The sequence below is a fragment of the Ruditapes philippinarum genome, unplaced genomic scaffold, assembly GCF_026571515.1.
Source record: "Ruditapes philippinarum isolate M1 unplaced genomic scaffold, ASM2657151v2 ctg5211_1_1_1_1, whole genome shotgun sequence".
NCBI lineage: Eukaryota > Metazoa > Mollusca > Bivalvia > Venerida > Veneridae > Ruditapes > Ruditapes philippinarum.
Genome location: NW_026864511.1, coordinates 60,492 through 75,556, shown reverse-complemented (window position 1 = coordinate 75,556; position 15,065 = coordinate 60,492). Strand labels below are relative to the sequence as shown.

The window sequence follows — 15,065 nt, the reverse complement described above, 5'->3', positions numbered from 1 at the left end:
TATGCTTTGATATTTTTATCATCTTATATAACTGACTACAGTAGTGACACAAACAGAACAATGTTGCACTACTGGCATGTCACATTACATTTACAAGTCTTGTAAGTCTTGTTTGTATTCAATGAAATTACTTTCCTTACCAGGTAAGCATCAGTGAAAGCATATTTTTTTTAATTTAATATCTGGCCCCTCTCTCATGGATAGTGCATACGATAAGTATAATTATGCAAAAAAAATGATTTACAAAACATCCGGAATAATGTTGAATAGTACTATATCTGAATATAACATGACCTGTGCGTAGGAATGATTTGGTAAAGTATCTGCAATGAGCACATTTTTCTTTTGCGCGGAGCTTCTCAATTGCTGCATTGCAGCAACATTTGTACTTGCAGATTAATGTTACAGGTAATTGTAAAGGATAATTTTCAGAAATTCCATTGGTGTTCACGAGTTGTTAGCGTTTGTGCGAAGTAAATAATGCAATTGAAAAGAATTAAGGCAATATATAAACCCATTTTCACTTGTTCATGCTTTATATACCCTTGCCATAATTTCACTTTAGAATAATTCTAAACTGTCTAAATGATTTGATTATATTTAAGATCTCAACAAAGTAAGTATCAAGTAATAGAATTATCTTGAAAAGTCCAAAACAACATACTGAGTTATGGTAGACACAACGGCAGAGAGGTACTTGCAAATACATTCCAATGCTAAATATAATAACACAGTGTTATTGATTATTTCTGGTAAATTTTTGATCAATTATGATGATACTGTCATCGTTGATAACTGAAAAGATATTTTAGCCGATGGGGTTGCGGTCGTAACATTGCCGGATAAATATACTCAAACAGACAATGCCATTCAATTCTTATTCGTATCTCACAATAAGTAGCTCGCTTGACTATGAATCGGGGGAGAGTGATCATACCATAAAATACTTTTCGCCCTGTATCTCTCGCGCTAGTAGTTATCAGTTCATTGCATAGTATAGGCACTTGTACGAGTAAACTGCTTGACAGCCTGCCCAGGATCGATGCTGCGGCTGAACTGTGCTCTGATAGAGTCTGAGTGGCTTACAGCCGTGATCCGCAGGATAACCTAACACTACCACCAAGAGTCACAACATAATGATTCATTGCAGACACAACAATTTATACTTTATACAGTTGTAACTTCCCTTGCTCTCCTTTGCTATCAGTATTATTTTGTCATTTCTGAAGTTTAGATTTCCAATACTTAATTCTTTTTATACACAACACACTTTTCGTGGGCTCTTATCAGCAAACTCAATGAAAATTAACAATTTGATCTAATCGAAATGCTTGAAGTGCAAATACTTTTTCCCTATCCAGTTGTTGTGTGTACAGTTTTCCAATATCATTACATTTATTACGTATGAAAATACCTACTTTATCTTTCAACTGATTACTTTAAAAACTTAGTTATTTCAGATTTTTTGTCATTTTATTCAGGAAGTTTTTGGAACAATATCTGCTAAAATGAAATATTTATTACCTTTATTGTTTGGTTTGGCTTTAATTTCATCTGTTTATAATGGTGAGTATTGGAACGAAACTTTTTTCATATGATATTTAATTTCTATATTTTAATTCTTGGTTATTTTGCCATGATGATTTTTAACATTCTGCATTAATTAAAGAGACCTTTAGAAAATATGGTTAACAGATATATTTGAAAAGGTTATCTAGTATTGTCTCGGTTAACCAATTGTCATGTTATTGATGTTTCGAACTTTGTCATACTGATATTTCTGCAAATATATACAGTTTAATAATTTTATCAACGTGTGAGTCATAATCAAACAGTGGTTAATAAAAGAGAAAATGGAATTGACAATCCTTTATTTCATCACATTTGTTATACCAAGTAAATTAAACATTTTCAATTCAAAATCGTATTGTTATATTACATATATTGTATAAAGTTTGCATAATTGTTTATGCTTCGGTCTGTCATTAACATTGAATGTTTAACGATCATCGTCTTAGCTTATCTAAATGAATTACACTTTCTAAATGAATTACACTTTGATAATAAAGTATGTTAAATCCTTTATAAGATTATGAATTGTTCGACGTAAATGGATAAACATATTTTGAATAACAATTGTGTGTAATATTTATAGAGATAGGAGGAGTATCATCATTTAAATGTAGGCAATGTGAATGGTGTCCCGAATACGAAGACGAACATTACCTGTCATCATACATGTACATGTATGTTTCCTGTGAAGGCTCGTGTGTTAAATCTATTAAAGATAACAGTAAGTCAATCATTTTTATTACATTTGATTGATATCAGTAAATATATATTGTCATATATTTCAAGTAAGAAACAACATGTACTTTGTCTTCTGACAAAGTCAGATCAGCCAATTCTCACACAAATAATTCTTCAAAAAGAAACCTTCACTATAAACGAAGATAACACTTTGAACCCAGAGGATTAGAATGTATTTGGATTGAAATCATGCCGTCTCATTCAAAACGTATTCTTTTTGCAGTCTTTAATCGTCCACCCAACCCAGGTACTTACAATATTAATCAAATTGAAGAATCTATCGGCCTAGCCCTTGATACTGGTATATCAGGCATTATTGTGACTGGTGACTTATATTTTAATGAAACGAATCCACAAATGGCAAGAACATTAAACTCTATCTGTATGCAATTTAATCTTGAGCAAATTATTTCTAAACCTACCCACTATACAGAGTCATCTTTTATCTAAACTTGAACTCATCCTAGTATCTAGTAGTCAAAATGTAATATAATCTTAGGTAGGTGAACCAGTTGTAGACCAGAATCAAAACCATGTGTTAAGTCTTTCAAGCGTCTTGTATGGCTGTATGACAAAGGTGACTATAATTTACTTAGAGACAACATTTCTGCTACAGGTTGGGAGCAATATAAGGATAACGATACCAACAACTACACTTCCGCATTTACAAACAATATACTAAAACTTGCAAAGCAGTCTATTCCAACACGAAACAAATGTAAAACCAAATAACAAAATATGATAAACAAGATCGACAAGGAAAGGCGGCGTTCAATGAACGCAGCCCCACCCGACCCAGCAACAAGCGCCAGCGGCAAGGAGCCCAGGAGGACCCCAAAGAAAAATAGGACAGGGCATAAGGCAGAGCACGGGCAGGCAAACCACTACATAAGAATAAATAATTAAATAATAAACAAACCATGGATATCGTCACTTACAAAAAAGAAAATTACTAAATGTAAGAAATACTACAATAGAGCCAATTAACACAAAATTCTCTCAACAAGCTTAAATTCAAACATTACGAAATGAAGTAGTATCTCTGATTCACACTGCAAAGCAAAACTATTTTCTAAAAAATGGCTGATACACTAAAATGAAAAACTCTAACACCAAAAAACTGGTGGAAACTCTTTTAAAGATTTCATCTATCCGCCTGAAAAAACAAACTATTCAATCCTCTATTAAATTCTGCTACATGTGAACTTGTTTTGATTCATTTTCGGAAAGCAAATACTCTGAATGAATTCCTTTTTTTGCAAAATCTTTAACAACTAAACACACTGGTCTTCCTAAGAAACCGTTGCCAATCTCCAGGAAACAACTAGAAACGTGTTACATATCCCCCTCAAAATGTGGAAGACGCTCTAGGCTCTTTGAAAAACAAACAAAGCTTTCAGGACCAGATGGAATCAGTAAAAGAATACTACGAGAAACAACATCTGTTCTTAAAAACGTTTATCTTTGTTTCTCTAATCAATCAATCTCTTCAATGTAGTACGGTACCCCTTATGTAGAAAATATACAAAATGTAGGTCCAGTCTTTAAGAAATGTGATCCCTCATTACCGAACTTATTATCGACCAATATCTTTACTTTATTGTTACAGAAAAGGTCCTTGAGCGTATTATATTTTAGTATGTTTTTAACTTTTTTCGTGATAACAAATTTCTTTCTCTTCTGTACAGTTTGCCTTTCACCAGGGAGACTCAAAAACAGTGGGGGAATCAGCTACATTAAATATATAATACCCCTTTGTAAGGCTCTCGATGATGGATTAGAAGTAAGAACAGTATGTTTTGATATAAGTTAAGCTTCCGACAGGGTATGGCATGATGGTCTTCTCTATAAATTAAAAAAATGCTGGATTAAATGAAAAATTATTGAACTGGTTCTCTAATTATCTTTCCAACCGACGTCAATGTGTCGTTCTTCCAGGAGCTCATTCTAATTGGTCAACTGTAAATTTAGGAGTTTCTCAAGGATCTATTCTTGGGCCTCTGTTTTTTTTGGTAAACATTTATGATATTGTTGACGATTTAAACTCAAGTCGCTGATACTAGTTCGTACATAATTGTTGACTATCCAATAACTGCCGCGGCGACTCTTCAATCTGATATCGACAAAATTTCAAGTTGTGCTGATAATTGGTTTGTCACATTCAACCCTTCTAAATCGGAAACTATGATTATATCACGCAAAACAGATAAGCCTTATCATCTGCCACTTCTAATGCATGATCGGCCTATCTCCTCAGTAAATAGTCATAAATATCTTGGCCTTACTTTTCGGAAAAGAATTCATTTCATGAGAAAACTTAAATTTACATTAGACAGAAGATCACTAAATGTTATATATCTTTCATTCATAAAAATGTTATTGAATATGCAGATGTAGTCTGGATCAACTGTACACAATATGAAAAATTTGAGCTTGATAAAAATTCAACACGAATCCCCCCGTATGTTTTCGGGCCATAATTTATTCTTCTGAATTAAAGGAAAGACTTTTTAAACCCCCCAAAAATCAAAAAAGACTCACAAAAAAATTTTTTTTTACAAATGAGAATGGGCTCACAAATATTTTTTTCCCCTTAGTCCCACATAAATCGAGGAAATTACGAAAATTTTTTATGGGGGTATTTTTTAAAAAAGCCCAGAATTACCCAAAGGGTAAAAAAAAATTACCCCTTTTAAACCAATGGTCCATTACCCTTGGTTTTAAAAAAAAAATGCACGCAAAAAATTTTAAGCGGGGGCTACCAAAATAAAATCGTCTGCGCTCAAAAAAGATATAACTAAAAGTCAATCATTACCAATTTAAAGGGGCAGCTAACCGGGACAATTTCATGCTGTTTTAAACATTCAGGAGTTTTTAATATTTTTTCAGTCTTGATGTACTTACTTCTTTAGAAAAAAAATTTTTGATTTACAATGCCAAAAAATATTTTTTTCTCAATGATCAGCAAAAAATTAGTCACTTGATTTTTTTAAAATTACCCTTTTAATTTTGATTTACGATTTTATAAATGAAAAAAAAAACAAGGGGGTTTTTTAAAAAAATTACATGTACATAATTTTGATATACAAAAAATTTTTTTTTATGGGAAAGTGTATGGGCTAAAACAAAATACCCTGAGAATGGGTGTTAATTTTTTACTTTAATGATGGTTCGTGTCTGTGTTAGTGGGTAGTAATACTAAGTGAAACAGCTGCTGTTCATTAATATCATGTTGACTAAAATGTTCTTACCCCCAGATTTTGAAATGTACCCCCAATTTTCAATGACGGGGTACATGTACCCCTACATTTCAAATTGAGTGGGCATGCTGTAAAAGGTATTATAAAAATGCCTCAAATATTACATTGGTGAAAGAACATGGCAAGTCATGCTCCGAACAGAATGTAGCTCTCACAACCATCATTTATTAAAAAAAATGTCCTTCACACCAAAGTGTCAATGTGGACTCCTGGAAAGTAACCATCACTTGTTTTTTAAGTGTAACTTCTATGATATCAGACTTAAACTATTTGATGCTGTTTCTAACTTCTGAACTATAACACTTCACTCCTTAATAAATGGAGACCAGAATCTGAGCCATTATATTAATTTTAAAATTGTTCAAGCAGTTCATGTATATAATATACGTGAAAGCAAACGATCTACATGAGCTTAGTTTCACAAAATAATTTTTCCCACCTTGACCTATCCGAACCTTTTTTCTAATTCTATTTAATTTTTATATTCTTAAAAAATAAGATCTTATGAACAATAGCTAGCTTCACTACTATTCTCCACCTACGTCTTCGCACTTCGTGGGAGCTTTTGTATTTCCGCTGTGAACCATGACGTAGACCTATGTTTTAGGTACTGTGTAACAGCAGATATCAAAGCTGCCCTGGTCTTATATTTCTTTCTTGCAAGCAATTTTTTTCAGTTCTGGAAACAAATAAAAGTCACAGGGGGGCGAGGTCTGGGCTATAAGGAGGGTGAGACAACAATTGCCATTTGTAAGAGTTGATAACTATGGAGGGCGATCGTTGCCAAAATTCCAGACATGTAATGTGTTCCTTTTGAAAACTACTTTTGAAAATGCGAACATGTATGTCTAGCATTTTTGATTGCATTCGTGCACAGCAAATGATATGCCTCTTAATCCAATCTTTTATTTGAAGGCACCCGCTTTTAAATAACAAGTTTACATGTAAATCTTAACAACTGACCTAACACACATTAACAAGTTCGTATCTACCATTGCATATAATACATAAGCATGTTTACACACTTGTAGATATATATCTGTACCTGAAAAACACAAATGAAATGTAAAACTCGAATGCAGAAAATATAATTTAATAAAACGTGTTTCCAGTCGTAGAACTACAACAGTACATTTACACAGTTACATGTTTAAAATGGCAAAAGTAGATTCACAAAGTTAAACGATTTTAAGTCATGCATGACGCCCCGCCCCTCTCTGAGTATTTACGATCTTCTATCTCGGAAATGTACGGACAGGTATAATACCCGTCGCCTCTCTCCTATTTCTCAATAAAGTGAAGGAAAACACGGCGTCCATTCTAACTTTTTTATTTCTATAAAAAGTCCAATATTATTGGTATCAAATGAAAGATTACTGATACTCCATAAGCTTTCTATGAGTGCCTCGGAAATAAAAAAGAATTAAATAGATGTATTGAATGTTTTGTTTTTTTACTTGATGTAAATAACACTCTCGAATTGGTAAGAAAAACACGGCGTTCCCTTCAAACTTTTTTTTATTTCGTAATATATTTTGATAATTTTGGATTGAAATAAAAGTGTGCTTAATACGATTTATGATATATAATTATATAATGCCTCAAAATAAAAATGAATTAAATCAAAATGAATTAACTTTTCGTTAAAAAGTTTATCATGTTACTTTCTGTAAAATAGAGAAAATAAGAATCCCTAAAGAACGCTCAAAACGACAAAATTGAGAATGTTGCAGGCCCGGTTTGATTGAGCCTGCTCATGGACGGTAATGGAAAAAGCAAGTTATCGTCCACGCCCCCTAGCACCGGCTTAAACAAAATTCAACATGAACTGGTACAATTTTGAATTTTGAAACATCCGCAGATGTGTTAATATGGCGATTATCATGGAACCTTCAATGTGACACATAAGTGCCATACAATGAAAAACGGCATATGATCCCCAAGTAAAAAAAACAAAACACACTCTGAAATTCAGTAAGAGAAACATGGCGCCCCCTACTTACTTTTTTGATTTCTTGGTCAATTTTGATAATTGTAGAATATGATAAACAAGATCATCAAGGAAAGGCGGCGTTGATAATTTTAGACTCAAGTAAAAAATTCTGGAAACAAAGTGATCCCTCGGAAGCATTAATCACAACAAAATGACATAAGAATTGCAGACTCGGTTTGATTGAGTCTGTACATGAGAGATAATGAATAAGTGCAAAATCCCTCACGCCCCCTAGCACCGGATTGAGCGGTACTCAATTCTCAACACTTAATAGTGCTTAAGAATCCTTAATGAACTTTCTAGTGATGCCTTAAAAATGAAAATTAATTACGTAGAAGTATTAAAAATTTTGTTTCTAACTTATCGTTGTTTATTTTTTTTTCTCTTAAATCCACATTCATATATTCGGAAAAAAATAACGTCGCTTCCTTTAGATACTTTATTCAAAAAGGAAAATGAATATTGAATGAAGTTAAGACCATAAGTTTTGAACAAGTATATTAAAAATCTGGAAACAAAGTGATCCTTCGGATGCATTAATCACAACAAAATTACATAACAATTGCAGATTCGGTTTGATTGAGTCTGCACATGAAGGATAATGAACAAGTGCAACATGCCTCACGCCCCCTAGCACCGGCTTGAACGGTACTCAATTCTCAACACTTAATAGCGCTGGCATCAATGATCCCGAAAGACCAGAAAAATATAACAACACTAAAGTGAAGTACGGGGCAACTTTTTACAACTGCCACACGGCACTTAACACCTGCTGTTGTGAAGTATAACAATCTGGAAACAAAGTGATCCCTCGGAAGCATTAATCACTACAAAATTACATAAGAATAATTGCAGACTCGGTTTGATTGAGTCTGTACATGAGGGATAATGAACAAGTGCAAAAAGTTTTTATTCATACTGAAAATACCTTATTAAAGATTGTACATATGTGCTACGGATAAGTATTTTCTTGATTTCGGAAAGGAAATCTCGGTGGCCGCTTTAAAATATACTTGCATAGTTTTTGTTGAAAATGAAATTTGTGCCAATACATTTTTCAATGATACCAATAAGAATATAGGATGGTTTTTTACATTATCAATAAAATTACTCCCTTGAAGTTGGTCATTGTTTCCCCTAAAAATTTCCAAATTGCCGATGTTTCTCAGGAATATATGATAAACAAGATCAACAAGGAAAGGCGGCGCTCAATGAACGCAACCCCACATGACCCAGCAACAAGAACAAGTGGCAAGAAGCCCAGGCGGACCCAAAACAAAACACAGGACAGGGCACTAGGCAGAGCACGGACAGGCTAATCACTAAAATGATAAATAATTTGTAACTGATAAGAACACGATGTTAAATAATAAGGTAATGCATAAGTTATCTTCATCATAAATGGTAAAATCAGCAATTTTCAAGTGATGTTGCTAGTGACAAAACTTTTGTAACAAATGTAACATATATATGTTATGAAAAATGCCGTATGTTGTCCTTCAGTTTTATTTAAAAATATGGGAGAGGCGCCGTTTTATACCTGTCCGCAATAGAAGTCGTAAATACTCCGAGAGGGGCGGGGCGTTATGCTTGACTTAAAATCGTTTAACTTTGTGAATCTACTTTTGTCATTTTAAACATGTTACTGTGTTAACGTACTCTTGTAGTTCTACAACTGGTAACACGTTTTCTTAAACTCTATATTCCGTATTCGAGTTTTACGTTTCATTTGTATATTTCAGATCTATAAGTGTGCAAACATGCATATGTATTGCATGCAATGGAAGATACGAACTTGTAAATTTGTTGTCGTTTTAGATGTTAGGTCACTTGTTACGATATATATGTAAACTTGTTATATAAAGGCGGTAACCTTCAATTAAAAGATTGAATTAAGAGGTATACAATAAAAATGGTAGGCATACAAGTTCGCATTTTCAAAAGTCATTTTAAAAAGGAACACTTTACATGTCTGGAATTTTGGCAACGAACGCCCTCCATAGATAACCTCCACTGTAGCTGCGGCGGTATGGGAGGGGGCGTTATCGTGAAGAAGGAGGACATTTTTCTGTGCTAACCTGGGACGCATTTGCTTCAGCTTTTCTCTGAGATTTTTCAGAATTACTTCCGAATAGTACTAAGCGGTGACAGTTTGACCTTTTTTCATGAAATGAGTAAGTATCATTCCTCGTGAATCCCAAAAGGCAACAAGCATGACTTTGCCAGCCGAAGGAGACAGCTTAAACTTTTAGGAGGTGGGGAATCAGCTCCTTTTATACTGCTTTGACTGAGCTCTTGTCTCAGGTTCGGAATAATGAACCCACATCTCATCTCCAGTGGTAGTGCGGTTCAAAAACTTATCTCCTTCACGATTAAAACGACTTAAATGTTCTTTTGCATTGGTTACTCTGGTTGCCTTTTGATCTGCGGACAGCTGTCTAGGCACCCACCTGGCACTTACCTTGTTTATACCTAGGTTTTCGTGTAAAATCTTGTGTGCCGATGCCTTACCGATGCTAAACTTGTTGGCTACCTCCTCCAAAGTTACTCGACGATTTTTGTTGACAAAAGCTTTAACATTTGCTACCATTGTTGGGGTCAACGCCTCAGCAGGCCGCCCAATTCTAGGCCTGTCACAAACACTTGTTCTGCCTTCACGAAACTGAGAAACCCAGTTGTAGAAGGTTGAACGTGATACACATTTATCAGAAAATCTTTTTTAAGCCTCTGAAAGATGTGGCAGGGCTTTTCACCTTCTGTAACCAGAAACTTTATTACAGAGCGTTGTTCCTCTAACAAAGAGTCCATGATAGACGAAACACCTATCATATATCAGAGGGCAAAATACTGTGTATGCACAACTATTATTGAAAATAAACTGACAACGTTATTGGCGAATGAATGTAGTTTCCACCAAAATATAATGTGTGTATATAGCTGCACGTGGAAAGAGAGGAGCATGAAAAGTCCGGATATTTTCTGACCGTCCCTCGTACATATTGTAAAGGTATTCGCACATGTTTATCATTGTTTGAAATAAACTTTGTTTAAACTAAAGAGATAGCATAATACTGTCTCCATCGAAACATTGAGGAGTCTTAAAATAGTTAAAATCAGAGAAACGTTCACCTGATATACATCAAAGCCTCAACCAAATATTGCACAAGCATTTGGAGTTTCAAACTAAGTTATTACCTTCTCTATGTGTCCTGACAAAGCTGCTGCCAAATCGAGCTGTAGGAGTTTATCCATACATCTGAACCAGGATTAGATAAGGACTATACTTTACGTGTCTCTGACAACAGCAAAACTAAATTTCACTACACTGAAAATGTGTTTATCACCAAAAGTGAGAAACATATTCGTTCAGTTCATTTGTCAGTTCTGCTTCATTGAATTAAAAGACAATGATTAATATTGATATATTGATTACTACAGCATAAATCCTTTCCTGAAAAATCATTACAGTCATCTTATGTGGTGTCCAAGTGAGCAATATGCTACTTTGGTGCTTTGTTGGAATCCTATGGCCCGTGCTTATTGGGCCCCTATTGGGCTTGGAAATCACTATTTTTTGACAAAGTAGCAAGTCTGAAAGCACACACACCCTTATTCCTTACAATACACATTTTACTTCTCTGAAATAATCATTGTCTATATAAATCTTTAGAACAATGCAAATAAGCTATAACTTATGTAGATAAACACAGGGTACAAAAAATAAAGTTATCAGTTTATAAACTGAATTTCATGTTTCTATTTTCAAATTTATTTTCCAAGTATTTTAAACCAACAAAATGTAATTAATAGTACATGCAAAGTTCTGAACCATTCTCCCTGCTCATTGACAGATTGACAGACATCTAAATTTGAAGGAGAGATAACAATAACAACATTTGTTCCAATTTGAAAAGTCAAAATTTAAATTTCAAAATAAAATTCAAAATATTTAAACCTGTCAGTTTTCCTTATTTATCCTGTTTCCTACCCCCAAACACAATAATAAGATGAAATTCGATTCATATCGATTAAGTATTTCCTGGGAAATTCCATTTGTCTCATTCCAGATCTTGGTCTCGGCCCACTGAAATTTCGTACTAGATGTTCTATAGTAAATTAATCACATTTGAGGCTTAATTCTTGAGACCATTGTTATTCATGAATTATGTACTGTCTCCGACTTTAAACATCAGCACTATCTAAGTCAAATGAACCCCAAAATATCATGTTCTATCTTTCAGATCTCTTTATTCTGTTATAGCACTGTTGAATTTCAACCTTTTTAAAAATCTCTCGACTGCTGGCGGGTAGTACACCTTTAATCATTCTGCCAACAAATGAGGTCATGGAGAATACACAAAATACTACATTTATCTACCGCCTTGACAATCCACATAACCAGTACCAATAATTATTGTGAAATATTATGTAAAATAAGGAGTAAAAAAAGTTATCTTTAACGTTTTTCAATTTAAATTACTTATGAAAATGTCGTCTAATGATACTTTAAACAGAGGAATTGTGCATGCGCTTTTTGACCATTGAATTATTAGTCCCGCATACGTTCTCACATATGTTCTATATAAATTATCGTTTTACGTATTAAGAGCTTTAAGTCATCCCAAAATTAATGTTTTCAGGTGACATAGCTTGTTTTATTTAACTTAATCAAGCGTTTATGTATAGGAATAGAAAGATAGCATTGCCAATAAACTTCGATTTTATGGCCTCTAATTTAAAAGAGCAGTACTTTAATAATGCCACTAGGAGACCTTCTTACACCTTTACCGGTTATTTGTCAAAATAAACTGTTCTAAACTAATGGTTTATTTTTCAGGTCACATTAAATTGTTTGAAAGTGATACTGATAAAATATATTCTTTTTTGTTTTTTTGTTTTGTTTTTTTGTTTTTGCCCTACACAGAACGCATGCGCGAAATGCAACTTCCCTTACAATTGAAATGTCGTATTTTAAAAAGGTATTTGTGTAATATCTGCAGAACATTTACTATGGTCATTTATATTTCAGAAATTACAAAAGGTTGTTCAAATATCAGTCTGATATCAAAATGTGAACGACAAGGCGATCTTACAGTGTGTGCGTGCGATTCAGACAAATGTAACAGATCTTCTGAAACACGGATGACTTTATATGGGCTGTTTACATCTTGTATTATATTTCTACTTGTAGCAGTTATAAACTGATCCGAGCATTATGGGTTACATGACCTTTTGGTTCAATTTATACCAGACTTGAAGTCGATTTATTCTAATTGCCAGATGAACGTGTTTTTTTGTTTTTTTTTCGCATTTTCTTTCTTTAATTATTTGTTCTGTACAAAATGTTTAGAGCTTTGTTACAAAGCACTTAGGGTCAAATACACTTTGAGGTCCGATTTCAAAGTAATGTACGTACTTTGTAGTCCTGTCCGGTCAAACACGCACTTTGGGGACACATTCTGACCCCAAACAGCTTTACACAAATACATATTTAGTTTTAAAATCAGTCAAACTACAAACATTTTGGGACAACAAAATTAGTCAATAAAAGTGAATGATCATTGATAAGAAGATCTTAAAGCCATATATTGGAGCACTTACCAATTCCTTTACGTTGCAATTAATTGCCACTATAGGTAACGAACTAGTACACGCTAAAGAGCTACATTTGTTGTTGGTGGGGGAAGCACAATCGGTTTGCATATCCTTTCTTTTTTTTCGAATACGTACCGTGTTTGACATTCGGTATCCATAGCTCGATACTCGAGATGCATTGTCCAACATTCGAAATGAATATCGTGATATTTTTTATTTTTATAAATTCGATGTGCAAAAAATGGACAGTTTGATTGAGCTTGTTCATGGACGGTATTTGAAAGTGAAAGTTACCGTCCACGCCCCCTAGCAACGGTTTAATCGACATTCGGAATGCAAAGATTGACAATCGGTTTGCCGTGCAGTTCGACATTCGGTATCCATAGTTCAATTTATTCATAAATATAATATTTCCGCTATATCAGAATTTAAAGGCGACTAAGTAACATTAATTTATTGCATTTTTATCACCTTAGATATTTCAAAGTTGCAGTATAAAAAATAAGTTGGAACTCAGTATTAAAGCAGAATTAGTTGACCCCTTCAGAACTTTGGAACCTATGTGTGTTAATGTGTGTTAATGTGTGTTAATATGTAGCATATTAACGCACTTTGTAATTCATTTCACGATTTTGACCCAAGGTTCGTTTGACCCTAAAAGTGCGGCGTAACAAACATACACTGTGGAAGTTTATATTTCGCTGTATATATAACAAACAAATAAAGCTGCTATATTGCTTATTACGATTTTTCTTAAAAGCATTAAGACAGTTAATGTGATGATGGAAATCCCTGAAAGGAAATGACTATAATTAAGTAATTCTTGTCTTTCAACGTATACATCATTCTGTTGTTTTTGATATTTATACTTCAATACCGAATCTAACAATGATGACTATTTAATATGCAATAACGTTGTCTATATTTGTTTGGTCAGGTCCGCCCATTTGTATAATTATGATGGTCGTCTTGGATTTTTAGGAATACATACTTAGATACTTCAAGCGATTGATTTCCTTGTAACTGTTTATAAACAGACCCTTAATTTGACCGAACAATCTATATCTTTAGGAAAAGATGGTAGTAGATCTGTTGCGTCCAAGTGAACGAAAAAGGATGAAAAGAATCATATTATGGAAAGCCATGGCTGTCTGATATTGTTCTTTTTTCAATTTATTTAACCATTTGGATAATATATAAGTTCACTTCGACTATATATGACTTGAAAACACCTTCTTATTTAACCGGAATCCATTATATTAATCCACATTTACAATATATGAAACCATACCGTCAGTGTATGAAACCAAGTTAGCAATATATAAGTTGATTTTTTCAATACAATTCTTCAATATATGGTACAAAAGTAACAATGTATGGAACCAGAGGTCCTTATATGAAACCAAATTATCAATATATTAATTCATTTTTACAATATATGAAACCATTTCATCCATGTATTGAACCAAAGTATCAATATATTAGTTGATTATCACATTATATGATACCAGGTCTTCAATATATGGTACCAAAGTAGCAATGTATGGAACCAGATGTCCTTATAGGAAACCGAATTATCAATATATTAATTCATTTTTTACAATATATGAAACCATTTTATCAATGTATGGAGCCGAAGTATCAATATGTAAGTTGATTATCACATTATATGATACCAGATCTTCAATATATGGATCCAAGTAAGTCATGTATGGAACCAGATGCCCTTATATGAAACCGAAATATCAATATATTAATTCATTTTTACAATATATGAAACCATTTTATCAATGTATGGAACCAAAGTAGCAATGAATGGAGCCAGGTGTCCTTATATGAAACCAAATTATCAATATATTAAATCAATTTTACAATATATGAAACCAGTTTATCAATGTATGTAACCG

The 15,065-nt window shown here is 33.4% G+C and overlaps 1 protein-coding gene across 1 annotated transcript; it reads left to right on the top strand.

The window, feature by feature from the left end:
• Window positions 1–1,387: 1,387 nt before the first annotated feature.
• On the top strand, window positions 1,388–13,899 carry LOC132725832 (uncharacterized). Its single transcript, XM_060711018.1, has 3 exons — window positions 1,388–1,566; window positions 2,156–2,293; window positions 12,593–13,899. The coding sequence occupies exons 1-3, from the start codon at window positions 1,509–1,511 to the stop codon at window positions 12,766–12,768; spliced, it is 372 nt and encodes a 123-aa protein (XP_060567001.1). The 5' UTR covers window positions 1,388–1,508; the 3' UTR covers window positions 12,769–13,899.
• Window positions 13,900–15,065: the final 1,166 nt, after the last annotated feature.

What these genes read in the sequence shown, in the direction of transcription:
- LOC132725832 (XM_060711018.1), top strand. Translation starts at nt 1,509, where the DNA reads ATGAAATATTTATTACCTTTATTGTTTGGTTTGGCTTTAATTTCATCT. An exon ending in AATTTCATCTGTTTATAATG is followed by an intron (nt 1,567 to 2,155) that starts GTGAGTATTGGA and finishes TAATATTTATAG; the next exon opens with AGATAGGAGGAGTATCATCA. An exon ending in TAAATCTATTAAAGATAACA is followed by an intron (nt 2,294 to 12,592) that starts GTAAGTCAATCA and finishes TTTATATTTCAG; the next exon opens with AAATTACAAAAGGTTGTTCA.